At 46.1% G+C, this 17,977-nt stretch overlaps 1 protein-coding gene across 2 annotated transcripts in view; it reads left to right on the top strand.

The window, feature by feature from the left end:
• The window catches only part of JAK1 (Janus kinase 1), a 74,782-nt gene that overhangs the window by 42,175 nt on the left and 14,630 nt on the right, over window positions 1-17,977 (top strand). For both annotated transcript variants that reach the window (XM_069738197.1, XM_069738198.1), the window contains exons 3-9: window positions 514-709; window positions 910-1,033; window positions 7,468-7,624; window positions 7,886-8,049; window positions 9,282-9,600; window positions 13,415-13,591; window positions 13,879-14,036. In XM_069738197.1, coding sequence (XP_069594298.1) covers window positions 544-709; window positions 910-1,033; window positions 7,468-7,624; window positions 7,886-8,049; window positions 9,282-9,600; window positions 13,415-13,591; window positions 13,879-14,036 — 1,265 coding nt within the window. In that variant the 5' untranslated portion in view covers window positions 514-543. The remainder of the gene's footprint in view (window positions 1-513; window positions 710-909; window positions 1,034-7,467; window positions 7,625-7,885; window positions 8,050-9,281; window positions 9,601-13,414; window positions 13,592-13,878; window positions 14,037-17,977) is intronic.

Raw genomic sequence — 17,977 nt, 5'->3', positions numbered from 1 at the left:
CATGGAAAAGCCCCTCGAAGGGCTGATTCACATAACCGTGTAGCGGCCATATTTGCTAATGTTAGTTGGGGTCAGGAGATTGGTGTTTGGGCTTCAAATTGCAGTTGTAATATAGATGATAAAATAAGTCCGCCAGGTGCTCATGTGAACAAGTCACAAATGATAGCATCACATTTGTCTCCATCCTATTATCTTATTTGCTGACCAGAGCTGGCTTTTTTCACACGCTTTTTCCGTGGGCCCAGATCTGCCAAATCTGAAAACATTTTTGATTTATACCCGATTGCAAAAAAAAAAAATGTCCCCAAAGGTGGACAACTCTTTAACCATTACCCCCTGTCAAGCGCCTAGGAGATAATTTGTTTATCCTGGAATACTCCTGAGCCATTTTTCTAGTGAGGTGGAGAGTGGCGTCTTGTATTGGACATGCCTTGTTTGGCATAATAGTTTTTATTCTGGCCTCTATTCGATCACCTCTTTTTGATTCTGTTCAAACCTTTTTTTTTTTCTTAGAGTCTGAATGTGGCGCAAGATTTGATAGCGATGGCTTTCTGCGCAAAAATCCGTAATGCTCGGAAATACGAAGTAGACTCCGCACCTCCTAAAGGGCTAGAGATACATTTCTACCTGGGAGACAAGTCTCCGATCTTATTTACCGAAGGAACGTATATAGCGGAGGATCTGCTCGTCGAGGCGGCCCAGAAATGCAGTAAGGACGCGTTAACCTTTTATGATTCCAGCATATGACTTGCATTTTATTTTAATGCTAAATGTTTTAATGGTTAGTATGTATATATGTGTGTGTGTGTATGTATGTATGTGTATATATATATATATATATATATATATATATATATATATATATATATATATATATAAATTTTTTTTTTTTTTGTTTCCTCCTATAAGATATCTCCCCGTTGTGCCACAATCTGTTCGCACTTTACAGCGAGAAGGACGACCTATGGTTTCCTCCAAGTCACCTGTTCAAGATAATCGGCAGCACTTCTATGAAGCTTTATTACCGGGTCAGGTCAGTGACATCTGGATTTTAGACTTTAATTTTGGGTTTGGACAGATGTTGATTGAGGGTCTCAGTCGGTACCTGTGGTGTCAATTAAGATAAAGGCAGAATGACTTTTTTTTTAAATCTGCATTTTTCTAAACTTCTCTCAGCTGATTTATGAGCACACATCAAAGTAGGCTGTACAGGAAAACAAAAAGCCTGTATAAAAGTCAAACTGCAACTTTTTTAATTAAACCAAATTGCCAAAAATTATTTTTAGCCCGAAATAGGTGTATTTATTTAACTTTAAAGGGAATCTGTCACCTAATTTTGGGCCTATAAACTGCGGCCACCGCCATCAGGGGCTTATATACAGCATTCTATAATGCATTCTATAATGCTGTAGATAAGCCCCCCTATGTAACCTGAAAGATAAGAAAAACAAGCTACATTATACTCACCCGGGGGCGGTCCCGGTGCAGTCCATTCCTATGGGCGACGCAGGTCCGGGTCCTCCCATCTTCATACGATGTCGTCCTCTTCTTTGCTTCCTGTCGCGGCTCCGGCGCAGGCGTACTGATTTGTCCTGTTGAGGGCAGAACAAAGTACTGCAGTGCGCAGGCGCCGGGAAAGGTCAGAGAGGCCCAGCACCTGTGCACTGCAGTACTTTGCCCTGCCCTCAACAGGGCAGATAAAGTATGAAGATGGGTTGTAGATAAGCCCCTGATGGCGGTGGCCGCAGTTTATAGGCTCAAAATTAAGTGATCGATTCCCTTTAAAAGAAAAAATATTCCCAAAGGTGGACAGCCCCGTCTTTATTGGTGGCAAGTACTGTCAGGGCAATAACGGAGCGTAAGGGTGACTTTTAGGACGCTGCACCTTTTGATAATGATTCTGTGTGTTTGGGGAAGATGATTATTTGCACACAACCTACTTCCTTCATAGTAGTCCCATAGTATCGCACTTCCCCATCTCTGTCCACATTTCCCCCGTTTTTCTGATGTCCTTTCATTAATCTGCAGCTGTGAATGTTTCTGGGCCATGATGTCGCCCGTCTAACAGGAACAGTAATCTGTCGGGGAAATTCAGCAGTTCTGGGTAGTGACATCGCCTGGTCATGAATTACTACATATAAAGATAACCACTTACTATAAAAATAAATATATAGATACAATTATATGACCTGATGTTATCGCTACCCTGTGCAGTTTCCATATGGACGGCCATGGCCTTCCTTAGTGCCTGTGAGGACTATTTCTAGTGATTGGCCGGAACCTGACAAATTAAAGAATCACAGCTGTGAAGTAATAAGATGGAATCGCACTCATCGTGTATCAGGGCTTAGAGAGGTCCCTTTCCCCCAAAAAATCACAACCCTTTGGTATTTTCAGTGTCGGTCTCAATGTCGGAGTCTACCTACAGATACGAAAGGGCAAACTACAGCTGCATCCCCTTCCTTAACTGTGTTCTGTATTATTCCAGAATTGAGAAGGTTTTTGAACAAAAAAAAGTAGCAGTCTTGCAACTTTCTCACTGGTGACTCGGGCTATTTTAAGCTCGAGACTTCCTGTCTTTTCAGGAAGAGTTTTCAGCAGATTCCTTATCAACAGATACAGGGTTACGATGACCGATCACTCTGACTACATACAACTAGATCGTGATGGGAGAGAAAAATAAACAGCGCCCAGCTAATGACGGATCCGATCTTACACACAGTCTTACAAAATGTAAAAGGGGTTGTCAAATACTGAACTAGCTTCATCAGTTCAGGACCCCAAATAAAATAAAATCTGTATATCCACCTCTCACATTGGCGCAATGTCGTTGCTTCTGTTCTCGAAAAGTTCCCAGCGGCCACTCACTGACTGCAGCCTACCTGTGACACAAGTCACGTCAGTCTCCAGGAACTACGGTGCCAACGGTGCTGGAATGCCGCCGCTGTGAGAGGTGAGTATACGGTGTATTTACTTTTTAGCTGTGGTCCCGAATTAATTATGCTGGGGTTATCCTGTAGTGACATTCGGAAAGAAACGCCGCTCCCAGCCATGCGCCATGTTGGAACCACAGCACCATGTTATTGATACAACCTCCACATCTCCATGATGCAATTCTCCTTGTGTTTGGGGGGTGTTTTGTCTCCTCCAACCCCCCGCCCAATGACAGATGTTTGGGGAAAGAAGATTCGGGCTGATCAATGGCCGAGACGTCTTGCAGCGGCTTACACTCCTCTTCCCAGTGAGACCACGTGCACATTGCACTTGTAGGAGATCCTTAGAAAAAATAGCTTTCTTGTTTCAGTGGCTAGTGGCCTCCAGGGCTTAATAAGGTGTACATGAATGTTTATAATGTCACCCCGGCCCTCAGAGAAAACATCCTTGACCATTACTACTCCCAACCTCCCTCCACACAAGTAAAGAGTGGCCCCGCTGGTTCCCAATGGATTGATGATAACTCCCCAACCTCTAGTGGCAATAACCCTCTAAACTCTATTTCTGCACATATGAAAGAAAAAAAATGAAAAATTAAATAATATATATTACATTTATGTTTTTCACTTTTGCAGGGTTAAGCTCTAAATGCACAGGACGGGTGGGGAGAATTGCAGGCTTTTTTTTTTTTGTTCTTCCGATACCTTTCTGAAGGGCCCAGGGGCGGCCGATGTCTCTTCCTTCCTCAGCTTGTGTAAGATGATATCTGACCTCGGTGGTTTCTCGCAGCGTGCACACCCTGAGCTGCGGTGCACGTATGAGGAGCAGGACGCTGCACACAACATACACCACCTTCAGTAACATGAATGAACTGAGTCACAAACAATCCTGTTTTGAAACTTTTTGGAGTTTTGGAAGTGTCTGCAGGCAGGGGCCACAATTATATATAACGCACGACTCGAGGACCGGATACAACCGTCCTAAACGTGAGCCACAATATGGGGCTGGAGGCAGCATTCAGAATAAAGAACTGGTTTATTCACCTTATGTGTGTATGCAGACATGGGGGAATAAGGAAGGGTTTATGGAGAATGCGCCTCTATTCCCGTATTATGACAGTGGCATCATATGTAAACAGTGCGGTGCGTTGTCTGCTCCCAGCTGCACTGCACCTATAAACCACACAGAGGATTATACCAGCCCTACCCAGATAAACTGGGAAACAGACTCCTCCAAATATTGATTTTACAGGTTGTCCCACCATTAAATATATTTACACTATAATATCTTTTTTCTATTTGTACAAAATATATATATAAATATATAAAATATATATACACTGCTCAAAAAAAAATAAAGGGAACGCTAAAATACCACATCCTAGATATCTGAATGAAATATTCCTGTTGCAAATTTTTATTCATTGCATAGTGGAATGTGTTCAGAACAATAAAACCTAACAATTATCAATGTAAATCACAACTAATATCCCATGGAGGTCTGGATTTGGAATGATACTCAAAATCAAAGTGGAAAATCAAATTACAGGCTGATCCAACTTCAGTGGAAATGCCTCATGACAAAGAAAAGATGCTCAGTATTGTGCGTGGCCTCCACGTGCCTGTATGACTTCCCTACTGTACAACGCCTGGGCATGCTCCTGATGAGGCAGCGGATGGTCTCCTGAGGGATCTCCTCCCAGACGAAGACTAAAGCATCCGCCAACTCCTGGACAGTTTGTGGTGCAACGTGACGTTGGTGGATGGAGCGAGACATGATGTCCCAGATGTGGTCAATTGGATTCAGGTCTGGGGAACGGGCGGGCCAGTCCATAGCTTCAATGCCTTCATCTTGCAGGAACTGCTGACACACTCCAGCCACATGAGGTCTGGCATTGTCCTGCATTAGGAGGAACCCAGGGCCAACAGCACCAGCATATGGTCTCACAAGGGGTCTGAGGATCTCATCTCGGTACCTAATGGCAGTCAGGCTACCTCTGGCGAGCACATGGAGGGCTGTGCGACCCTCCAAAGAAATGCCACCGCACACCATTACTGACCCACTGCCAAACGGTCATGCTGAAGGATGTTGCAGGCAGATCGCTCTCCACGGCGTCTCCAGACTCTGTCACGTCTGTCACATGTGCTCAGTGTGAACCTGCTTTCATCTGAGCTGCAGTACTGAGAACAGCCACTACATGGTGTATGGAGCTGAGCTGCATTACTGAGAAGAGTCAGTACATGGTGTATGGAGCTGAGCTACAGTACTGAGAAGAGTCAGTACATGGTGTATGGAGCTGAGCTGCATTACTGAGAAGAGTCAGTACATGGTGTATGGAGCTGAGCTGCAGTACTGAGAAGAGTCAGTACATGGTGTATGGAGCTGAGCTGCAGTACTGAGAACAGCCACTACATGGTGTATGGAGCTGAGCTGCAGTACTGAGAACAGCCACTACATGGTGTATGGAGCTGAGCTGCATTACTGAGAAGAGTCAGTACATGGTGTATGGAGCTGAGCTGCAGTACTGAGAAGAGTCAGTACATGGTGTATGGAGCTGAGCTGCAGTACTGAGAAGAGTCAGTACATGGTGTATGGAGCTGAGCTGCAGTACTGAGAAGAGTCAGTACATGGTGTATGGAGCTGAGCTGCAGTACTGAGAAGAGTCACTACATGGTGAATGGAGCTGAGCTGCAGTTCTGAGAACAGCCACTACATGGTGTATGGAGCTGAGCTGCAGTACTGAGAAGAGTCAGTACATGGTGTATGGAGCTGAGCTGCAGTTCTGAGAACAGCCACTACATGGTGTATGGAGCTGAGCTACAGTACTGAGAAGAGTCAGTACATGGTGTATGGAGCTGAGCTGCAGTTCTGAGAAGAGTCACTACATGGTGTATGGAGCTGAGCTGCAGTTCTGAGAACAGCCACTACATGGTGTATGGAGCTGAGCTGCAGTACTGAGAACAGCCACTACACGGTGTATGGCTGATTTCTCAACTTCCTCATGATCAAGGATACCCCACGAGGTGAGATTTTGCATGGTGCCCCAGATCGATGTCGATTGACAGTCATTTTGTATTTCTTCCATTTTCTTACTATTGCACGAACAGTTGTCTTCCTCTCCCCCAGCGTCTTACTTATGGTTTTGTAGCCCATTCCAGCTTTGTGCAGGTCTATGATCTTGTCCCTGACATCCTTATACAGCTCTTTGGTCTTGCCCATGTTGTAGAGGTTAGAGTCTGACTGACTGAGTCTGTGGACAGGAGTCTTTTATAAAGGTGACTATGTAAGACAGCTGTCTTTACTGCAGGTAACAAGTTTATTAGGAGCACCTAACTGATCTGTGGGAACCAGAACTCTTAATGGTTGGTAGATTATCAAATACTTATTTCTCACTGCAAAATGCAAATACATTTATATAATTTATACAATGTGATTTTCTGGATTTTATTTTTGATATTCTATCTCTCAATATTAAAATTAACCTACCCTTAAAATTATAGACTGTTCATGTCTTTGTCAGTGGGCAAACTTACAAAACTAGCAAGGGATGAAACACTTACCGTATTTTCCGCTTTGTAAGACGCACTTTATTTCCCCCAAATTTGGGGGGGAAATGTGGGTGCGTCTAACAAAGCGGATATACCGCTTACCATTACAGGCTGGGAGGAGGGGGTGTCCGCCGCCGCTACCGCCTGCCGCCGCTGTCGTCCGCCGCCACTGCCGGGGTTGTCCACTGCTGCCCCGGGTGATGCTGAAGGCTCCGGTGCTGCGGGGGGCTCTGGCGACATTTTGTGAAAGACCAGAGCCCCCCGGCAGTTCTTCCATGCGTTCCAGTATGACTAATTCCGGGAAAATGGCCGCCGGAATCTCGGGAGATGAGATTTCAGCGCTGAGATCTCATCTCTCGAGATTCCGGCGGCCATTTTCCCGGAGTTAGTTCCAGTATGACTGACTCCGGGAAAATGGCCGCCGGAATCTCGGGAGATGAGATTTCAGCGCTGAGATCTCATCTCTCGAGATTCCGGCGGCCATTTTCCCGGAGTCAGTAATACAGGAACGCATGGATGAACTGCCGGGGGCTCTGGCCTTTCACAAAATGTCGCCAGAGCCCCCCGCAGCACCGGAGACAGCCCTACAGCACAGGAGCCCCCTGCAGACCCCTCATCCCAGCCTGCAGCAAAGGAGCCCCCTGCAGACCCCTCATCCCAGGCTGCAGCACAGGAGCCCCCCTGCAGCACAGGAGCCCCCTGCAGACCCCCTCATCCCAGCCTGCAGCAATGCTCCACTCCTGCCTCCGGCAACGAGCCTGGGACCCTGATCCACCACAACCACAACCCCTGGTAAGTAATAAGACGCATGGATTATAAGACGCCCCACCAATTTATTAAAAAATAGTTTTTGCCTATTTTTCTCCTCAAAATTTGGGGTGCGTCTTATAATCCGGAGCGTCTTACAAAGCGAAAAATACGGTATATCTTTCACTGTATGAAGCTGGTCGGATCGCTTATTATATATCTTTTACTTTATTTTTAGATTCATTTTTACAAATTGGCACGGCACAAATGATAATGAGGCATCGGTCTGGAGATATTACCCCAAAAGGCAGAAAGACAACTATGACAGTAAACAGGGGTCCCCGGATGGGACCCCAATCCTTGATGCCAGCTCCTTGGATTATATTTTTGCACAGGTCGGTCCGAACATTGATTTATTCCTCTTCTGGATGGCGGGAGCTGCTAGTTAGCAATTATGGGGAGCAGTATCCTCACTCTTTCTCCTGTTACATTTATTAGATTTGCTTTGATATGGCAGATCCTGGGAAAATGTCATTTTCAGTTTTTTTTTTTTTTTTAATAGAAAATTGCTGTAAAGTAAAATGTTTTAAATTGACAAAAGTTTGAAAAAATAAATAACAATAATTTTGTCCCCCTCACCCTGACATTGCTGCTAGGGCCAATATGAGTTGGTGAAGTGTCTGGCGCCTGTTCGGGACCCAAAAAGCGACCATGAGGTGCATGAAATTGAGAACGAGTGCCTAGGGATGGCGGTCCTGGCGATCTCGCACTACGCCATCAAGAGGAACATGCAGCTGCCGGAACTTCCCAAAGATATAAGGTTAGTGATCGGCTCGTCTGCATCTCCGCCATCTTCTGTGATGTCCAGGGGATAAAGCAGCAGCCATGCTTATCTGCAGAACTTGCTCAGGGGCCACAAGGGGTTGTGCACCCTTCAACACTTAACATTGTGTTATGTACTTGATCTGGATGAAGCTTTTCAGAAATCCTGCTGGATTGGCCGATCTCTTTAACTTAACCCCTGAAACTTCTATATTATGCCGAAGGCGCTCTCACATCAAAAATTAGATGAACACAATTTACAATTCTTATTATTTTATAGATTGCATAGAAAGTGGACGGCATCGGCCTTGTCCATTGCACACATTATTTCTTCAGGATTTTATGCTTTTTGCAGATTTTTTTTTTTTTATTCTAGTAATTTACTGCATTTTATGAGCGATTGCTCATGTAAGATTTGTCATGTCATCCTTTTTTATTTTTTTTGTGAATTATTTTTCCTTTACCTTTTTTTTTTTCTTTTTCCTATAGGTGTCTGAACCCAAATGCCCAATAGCAATCTGCTCTGGTTATTCATTTTTTGCAGTTTTTCCTCTCTGTGTTTTTTTTTTTTTTTTGTGCAGACTTGACACAAGTTTTTTTTTTAAGAGCAGAAATACTGAGATTGTGCATGTAGAAAAAAACAAAAGTTGTGTTTTAAAAGTTCGCCTGTAGGGGAAAATAACCCAGAACAATAACGTTTCAACAGAACAGCGAGGAAGCGTTCTCGTCAAATCCCATCCATTTTGCTGTTAAACCCAGCTGAATATGTATGCTACATGTGAACATGGCCTTATGGTGACTATACCAATTTGGTGAATGTCAGACAGTTTGGCCAACTATAGGTTGTTGAGAGTCTTTAGAAAACACATTCACACTTGGCAGCACAGAACGGAGCGCGTTTGTGTTTTGGTGGGGCAGGAGAATTGTCTCTGGTGCTAGTGGGCATTCAGCTAACTGCCATATTAGATGGAAGGACACGTGGGGTGTAATTCAGACTGCAATCGTGCAGCCGCCTGACTGCTCCAGGTAATTGCCATTTGTGCAGATGTAGCTACGAGCGTGCAGGGAGCTCAGTACATTACCGCTCTGGCAACAGGAAATGGTTGTAACTTTTGCAGCTGTACGATTTCTTGTGCAATCTGTATAACAGGTTTTTGTCATCTTAGCTGAAGTGCCAGCCATTGTGTTAGAGATTAATAAATCTATGACTTCTCCCAATTTATCTTCCAGTTACAAAAGATATATCCCCGAAACGTTAAACCGGACCATAAAACAAAGGAACATTCTCACCCGACTGCGGATCAACAACGTCTTCAGGAACTTCCTGAAGGAATTCAACAATAAAACCATCTGTGACAGCAGCGTCTCGCCTCACGATCTGAAGGTGAAGTACATGTCCACCCTGGAGACGCTGACGAAAAATTACGGAGCAGAGATCTTCAAGGCGACGTCTTTAAGAATCAACTCAGAAAAACCATACAAATGTGAAGGGGAACATGAAGTTATGATTACTGGAAACGATGGGATTCAATGGAGGGTGAAACCAGTGGTAAGTAGAAAGGAAGTGGAAATAGGTTGATGATGCAGGACGAGAGCGCCTCCTACTGTGAGGCAGAGTTGCTGCGTCTGGAAGAGGATTCTTGTCATGGGCCAATATCAGACTCGTCCACGGATATATTAAAGACTCAGTGGGAAACATGGCGGTTAGGCTACTTTCACACTGGCGTTTTTTGCCAGACGTCGCAATGCGTCGTTTATGGCAAAAAACGCATCCTGCACAGTTGTTTGCAGGATGCGTTTTTGCCCCATAGATTAACATTAGCGACGCATTGCGACGCTTTGCCACACGTCGCAACCGTCGTGCGACGGTTGCGCCGTGTTGTGGCGGACCGCCGGGAGCAAAAAACGTTACATGTAACGTTTTTTGCTCCTGACGGACCGCTTTTTCCAACCGTGCATGCGCGGCCGACACTCCGCCCACACCTCACAATGGGGCAGCGGATGCGCCGGAGAAATGCATCCGCTGCACCCGTTGTGCAGTGCGTCAAACGCTAGCGTCGGAATCTCTGCCCGACGCATTGCGACGGGGAGATTCCGACGCTAGTGTGAAAGTAGCCTTACACGACTCACTCCTCTTCTGCCACAGCAATCTGATTCTTGCACTCAAGTTTCTGGATAATGTAAATTCTGCACCACAGGTTTCTCTGTGGGTGAAAATATCACGGACACCCCTGTAGCCTGAGCCATTTTTATACCATCCACAGCCAAGAAGCGACGCTCTCTATGGTGTTAATCATTATAGTCTTCACTCACACGTTTTTTTTTTTTTCTGAATGGACCAAAATAGGACACATTTCATTAATGGTTGTTCCAAAGGACAAGGCTTTCCTGTTTGTGACTTCCAACGTTGGAGGAAGTAGATAAGGCTGAGGCCCAGGCGCCCATTGGTCCGTCACTGAGCCGTGATGACTTGTGAATGCTGCACCCCATGATGTCACCTTCATTGTGGAGCCATAAATATTGTCTATTTCTATTATAACCAGTTAGCTGAGGGTTTACCAGTAAAGCGGCTGTCGCATGTGAACGGGTGCTGGGTATAATGGGGATGCATCACTGCATGTACAGGTCCTTCTCAAAAAATTAGCATATAGTGTTAAATTTCATTATTTACCATAATGTAATGATTACAATTAAACTTTCATATATTATAGATTCATTATCCACCAACTGAAATTTGTCAGGTCTTTTATTGTTTTAATACTGATGATTTTGGCATACAACTCCTGATAACCCAAAAAACCTGTCTCAATAAATTAGCATATCAAGAAAAGGTTCTCTAAATGACCTATTACCCTAATCTTCTGAATCAACTAATTAACTCTAAACACATGCAAAAGATACCTGAGGCTTTTATAAACTCCCTGCCTGGTTCATTACTCAAAACCCCCATCATGGGTAAGACTAGCGACCTGACAGATGTCAAGAAGGCCATCATTGACACCCTCAAGCAAGAGGGTAAGACCCAGAAAGAAATTTCTCAACAAATAGGCTGTTCCCAGAGTGCTGTATCAAGGCACCTCAATGGTAAGTCTGTTGGAAGGAAACAATGTGGCAGAAAACGCTGTACAACGAGAAGAGGAGACCGGACCCTGAGGAAGATTGTGGAGAAGGACCGATTCCAGACCTTGGGGAACCTGAGGAAGCAGTGGACTGAGTCTGGTGTGGAAACATCCAGAGCCACCGTGCACAGGCGTGTGCAGGAAATGGGCTACAGGTGCCGCATTCCCCAGGTAAAGCCACTTTTGAGCTACAGAGAAGCAGCACTGGACTGTTGCTAAGTGGTCCCAAGTACTTTTTTCTGATGAAAGCAAATTTTGCATGTCATTCGGAAATCAAGGTGCCAGAGTCTGGAGGAAGACTGGGGAGAAGGAAATGCCAAAATGCCTGAAGTCCAGTGTCAAGTACCCACAGTCAGTGATGGTGTGGGGTGCCATGTCAGCTGCTGGTGTTGGTCCACTGTGTTTCATCAAGGGCAGGGTCAATGCAGCTAGCTATCAGGAGATTTTGGAGCACTTCATGCTTCCATCGGTTGAAATGCTTTATGGAGATGAAGATTTAATTTTTCAGCACGACCTGGCACCTGCTCACAGTGCCAAAACCACTGGTAAATGGTTTACTGACCATGGTATTACTGTGCTCAATTGGCCTGCCAACTCTCCTGACCTGAACGCCATAGAGAATCTGTGGGATATTGTGAAGAGAAAGTTGAGAGACGCAAGACCCAACACTCTGGATGAGCTTAAGGCCGCTATTGAAGCATCCTGGGCCTCCATAACATCTCAGCAGTGTCACAGGCTGATTGCCTCCATGCCACGCCGCATTGAAGCAGTCATTTCTGCCAAAGGATTCCCGACCAAGTATTGAGTGCATTACTGAACATTATTATTTGTTGGTTTTTTTGTTTGTTATTAAAAAACACTTTTATTTGATTGAATGGGTGAAATATGCTAATTTATTGAGACAGGTTTTTTGGGTTATCAGGAGTTGTATGCCAAAATCATCAGTATTAAAACAATAAAAGACCTGACAAATTTCAGTTGGTGGATAATGAATCTATAATATATGAAAGTTTAATTGTAATCATTACATTATGGGAAATAATGAAATTTAACACTATATGCTAATTTTTTGAGAAGGACCTGTATTAGTTACCTGCACATACAAAAGATTGATGCATAAGTATTGGACCCTCAGATGTCTTCTGGTTTATGTATATACAGACCAAAGCGGGAAACATATATCTTAGTCTGTCATGCATGCTCAACACCACATGGGAGTAGAACAGAACCATGGAATGACGGACACTCCAGCAAGCAAGCCTTATAACCCAAGAAAGAAAATGGAGTTCAAGTCCAGAAATTTTAAAAGGATTATAAATTTATTACAACAATACAAGTTTTATACATCCACAGTAGATAGTACTACAATAAAGGTATTGATAAACATTAGAATTTCAGCAAGAGAAACAGGTGGAAAAATCAGTGGGTATACCAGATATCACCATATATATCATAAGGTAAAGTGCAAAGTGCTTAGCTATACAAGAGGAAAAGCTGACCAGGAACGAGGGATAACAGGTGTAACTTTAACAGAAGTCCTCATTAGCATAGGGAACAGAGCCCTGACCATAACATGGCCCTTAATGTTCTAGATATCTTACCCATGAAATGGTGTCCTCTGGCTCCCCACCGTGCAGCCCCAACGTGCGTTTTGCGTTGGCTTCGTCAGGGGCCCCAATTTACCTTATGATATATATGGTGATATCTGGTATACCCACTGATTTTTCCACCTGTTTCTCTTGCTGAAATTCTAATGTTTATCAATACCTTTATTGTAGTACTCTCTGCTGTGTATGTATAAAACTTCTATTGTTGTAATAAACTATTACTCCTGTTAAAATTTCTGGACTTGAACTCCATTTTCTTTCTTGGGTCATAAATCTTCTGGTTTATGGTATCTAAGGCCGGGTGCACACAATCTTGAAGTGGCAGCACTTTGGATGCAGCGCATGTTTGCTGTGTCCCAACCGCTGCCGCGTGCAATACATTTTATTGGTCACATTTCTCTTGCAGAGATGCTAGTCTCCGCAACAGAAATTGCCATGCTGCTGTCTGGAGAGATGTGCCGTGTGTCAGTCTCTGCGGGTGTCTCTAGGCGCATAATGGGCATGGGGCTGTGGGCGTCCATCCCGCAGCGTTTACTAATCATGGGCACATACCCTTATATGTAAACGTAGATTGCACAGGATGGAAAATAATCCCTATTTGCTGATATCTGTCCTTCATTGATCATTCTGCCTGCAGCTTGATCCCAATGAAAAAGAAAAAAAAACGAAGAAGAAAGAAAACAATAAAAACAAGAATGACACCAAGTTGAACAACAAGAACCAATGGAGCGTCTTCTCCTACTTCCCTGAAATCACTCACATCGTCGTGAAGGAGGACACAGTCATCATAAATAATCAGGACAACAAGTGCATGGTAAGAAGCAGACAGACAGTGAGCCCGCGGTTACACTGCCGGCCACGGATGCATTAGGCAGACACAATATTGCTGCAGGCGGAGATGATGGATGGTGCAGGTCGTGTCCGTCTTGTGAAGGATTCTGAAGGGCATTGTGGCCACCAGTACAAGCGAAAGCCACAATAGTAGTGTGAACTCCGCCTAATCCTTACAGAATGAAATTCCAAATACAGCGCAAAAAATGTATCCTCTGTCCATCTCATGTCTCTGTTTTACCTGATTTTTATTTGCAATGTTTCATGTAGGAGCTGAAGGTCCCCTCGCAAGAGGTGGCGCTTTCCTTGACAGCCTTGATAGACGGATACTTCAGACTGACGGCAGACGCTCACCACTATCTATGCACTGATGTTGCTCCCCCTTTGATAGTGCACAACATAATGAACGGTTGTCATGGGCCAATATGGTAAGTGATAAAGTGAGACTTTTATTTGTGCATCACATATATATATCGCGTGCTCCGCAGTATCAGAACCACTGCCAGGTGAAATGAGAAATGGTTGTTATTGACAGTGGTGCCTGTCAGGGTTGGGTTATATAAGGAAGCAAGTGATCAATTTTTGATGTGCAGAAAGCAGGAGAAATGGGCAAAATATAAGGAGCTGAGCGACTGACAAGGTCCAAGTAGGGATGTCTAAACAATGATCAGATCATCCAGTATACGGCAGCTCTTGTGGGGCGTTCCCAGTTTACAGCACGTCTTGTCGGGCGTTCCTGGTATATGGCAGGTTTCGGATGTTCACGTTATACTGCAGTTAGGACTTGTGGGGTGTTCCTGGTATGCTGTAGGACTTGTGGGGTGTTACGGTTATGCTGTGGGACTTGTGGAGTGTTACAGGTATGCTGCGGGATTTGGGTGTTTCGGGTATGCTGCAGATCTTGTGGGGCGTTCCCAGTATACAGCGGATCTTGTGGGGCGTTCTCAGTATACAGCACGTCTTGTGGGGCGTTCCTGGTATATGGCAGGTTTCGGATGTTCACGTTATACTACAGGTAGGACTTGTGGGGTGTTCCCAGTATGCTGTGGGACTTGTAGGGTGTTCCGGGTATGCTGCTGGACTTGTTGGGTATTCCCGGTATGCTGCGGGACTTGTTGGGTGTTCCCGGTATGCTGCGGGACTTGTTGGGCATTCCGGGTATGCTTCGGGACTTGTTGGGTGTTCCCGGTATGCTTCGGGACTTGTTGGGTGTTCCCGGTATGCTGCGGGACTTGTTGGGTGTTCCCGGTATGCTGCGGGACTTGTTGGGTGTTCCCGGTATGCTGCGGGACTTGTAGGTTGTTCCGGGTATGCTGCGGGACTTGTTGGGTGTTTCGGTTTATTCTGCGATACTTGTTGGGTGTTCCCGGTATGCTGCGGGACTTGTTGGGTGTTCCGGGTATGCTGCTGGACTTGTTGGGTATTCCCGGTATGCTGCGGGACTTGTTGGGTGTTCCCGGTATGCTGCGGGACTTGTTGGGCATTCCGGGTATGCTGCGGGACTTGTTGGGTGTTCCCGGTATGCTTCGGGACTTGTTGGGTGTTCCCGGTATGCTGCGGGACTTGTTGGGTGTTCCCGGTATGCTGCGGGACTTGTTGGGTGTTCCCGGTATGCTGCGGGACTTGTTGGGTGTTTCGGTTTATTCTGCGATACTTGTTGGGTGTTCCCGGTATGCTGCGGGACTTGTTGGGTGTTCCGGGTATGCTGCGGGACTTGTGGGGTGTTCCCGGTATGCTGCGGGACTTGTGGGGTGTTCTCGGTATGCTGCGGGACTTGTTGGGTGTTCCGGGTATGCTGCGGGACTTGTTGGGTGTTCCTGGTATGCTGCGGGACTTGTTGGGTGTTCCGGGTATGCTGCAGGACTTGTTGGGTGTTCCGGGTATGCTGCGGGACTTGTTGGGTGTTCCGGGTATGCTGCGGGACTTGTGGGGTGTTCTCGGTATGCTGCGGGACTTGTTGGGTGTTCCCGGAATGCTGCGGGACTTGTGGGGTGTTCCCGGTATGCTGCGGGACTTGTGGGGTGTTCTCGGTATGCTGCGGGACTTGTGGGGTGTTCTCGGTATGCTGCGGGACTTGTTGGGTGTTCCGGGTATGCTGCGGGACTTGTTGGGTGTTCCCGGTATGCTGCGGGACTTGTTGGGTGTTCCCGGTATGCTTCGGGACTTGTTGGGTGTTCCCGGTATGCTGCGGGACTTGTTGGGTGTTCCCGGTATGCTGCGGGACTTGTTGGGTGTTCCCGGTATGCTGCGGGACTTGTTGGGTGTTTCGGTTTATTCTGCGATACTTGTTGGGTGTTCCCGGTATGCTGCGGGACTTGTGGGGTGTTCTCGGTATGCTGCGGGACTTGTTGGGTGTTCCGGGTATGCTGCGGGACTTGTTGGGTGTTCCTGGTATGCTGCGGGACTTGTTGGGTGTTCCGGGTATGCTGCAGGACTTGTTGGGTGTTCCGGGTATGCTGCGGGACTTGTTGGGTGTTCCGGGTATGCTGCGGGACTTGTGGGGTGTTCTCGGTATGCTGCGGGACTTGTTGGGTGTTCCCGGAATGCTGCGGGACTTGTGGGGTGTTCCCGGTATGCTGCGGGACTTGTGGGGTGTTCCCGGTATGCTGCGGGACTTGTGAAGTGTTCTCGGTATGCTGCGGGACTTGTTGGGTGTTCCGGGTATGCTGCGGGACTTGTTGGGTGTTCCTGGTATGCTGCGGGACTTGTTGGGTGTTCCGGGTATGCTGCAGGACTTGTTGGGTGTTCCGGGTATGCTGCGGGACTTGTTGGGTGTTCCGGGTATGCTGCGGGACTTGTGGGGTGTTCTCGGTATGCTGCGGGACTTGTTGGGTGTTCCCGGAATGCTGCGGGACTTGTGGGGTGTTCCCGGTACATGGTCGGGCCTGTGAGTAGTATACATCACATGACTTATCAGACTCAAAGGATCTGTTGCTAATGGGTGTCAGAAACCACAGGGCGCCTCCAGCAATTTTGTAATGTCTATGCCTTTATTGGTCAGAGAGGGTAGCTGCTCAATATTGGACATAGTTTTAATGTCATGTTCCATTAGTATCATACTTCCTTTTAATATATATACTTAAAGGGGTTGTCTACTTTCTCTTGTGAGTGCAGCTTCCTCACACACTGACCAGCACTTCTGTTCATACAGCGGCGGCTGGTGGAGGGTCCTGTGACCAGGCACGCCCATCATCCTCCTCCAATATAAAAAAAGATTTTCCAAGTGAGGTGTTAATTGGGCGAGGCTGATGGGCGTGCCTGGTCACATGACCCTCCACCCGCCGTTGTACAGACAGAAGTGCTGGTCAGTGTGTGAGGAAACAACACTAACAAGAGTGTGGCCAATCCCTTTAATTTAAGGGATTGTCCATCTGTACCGCTTCTTGGATGTGAAGCACTCGCTGAGTCATTATAGAGTACTTCCAGGAATGGTGACTGCGGCCCCCACAGATATTTTTTTCTGCCTTTTTCTAATTCTTGATTTCGATTGCTGATTCTTCGCTGTGCCTCACAAGGAGATAACGTTTTTAGACGCTTTGTGCGGTGACTCGTAGGGAAATCCCATCCTCCTATCTGTATTTACTTCTGTGATATTCGTGTGTAGTGACATTTGTCGGGTTGTTCTCTCCCCTCTCGTCATCCCCCCCCCCCCAAAAAAAAAAGTGTTTTAACTCTTTGAATGCCAAGACTAGAATAGTATACCTCTTTTACCCATCACAGCCGGATACTGTCAATCTTTCTTGGCACAGCCTCCAAAGGTCCCAGGAAGGGAGAATAGATGCAAGAACCTTTCTTCATGCTATCGCACCTCTCAGAGCCTTAGGGCTGTGAAAAACGATCTGCGTATGGGCCGACTGCGGGTCTCCTGAACTGGCCCGTACTCTGACCGTGATACACGGACGTCTGAGTTCGTCTTTTTACTGTCTGTCCTCACTTCCCCTGTACTTCCTCCAGGACGGGTTGGGGGCGAGGTGTATACAGGAGCCTTTCTTTGTTATCACCCCCCATCACAGCCTTTACTGCCAAACCTAGCGCTCAGACTAGATGATGACGTTATCGATGACCCCAAAAATAGTGTCCCTTTTGTTCTTGAAGGGTAACACTTGCGAGTGCAATGTGAGAAACTCGCACAAGTCTCTTGCATCAATACCAGGCACTGCCGCAGGCACTCGGGACCAGAGCGTTCAGCTGCATAGAACTACTTGTAGTGTATTTTTCACGATCATAGTGCTTTAGTGACAAAGCTTGAGTATAGTAACACGTCCCATTACATCAAATTGGCTGCAAAGCCTGGAGGCGAAACAGTCCCATCACCGAAAACCATGTCCTGTGTGATCTTACAAAGACATACTGATAGGGACATTAGATT

Source organism: Ranitomeya imitator, chromosome 8, assembly GCF_032444005.1.
Source record: "Ranitomeya imitator isolate aRanImi1 chromosome 8, aRanImi1.pri, whole genome shotgun sequence".
NCBI classification, from domain to species: domain Eukaryota; kingdom Metazoa; phylum Chordata; class Amphibia; order Anura; family Dendrobatidae; genus Ranitomeya; species Ranitomeya imitator.
The sequence above is the reverse complement of the archived record's forward strand: the minus strand, read 5'-3'. Positions and strand labels throughout refer to the sequence as shown.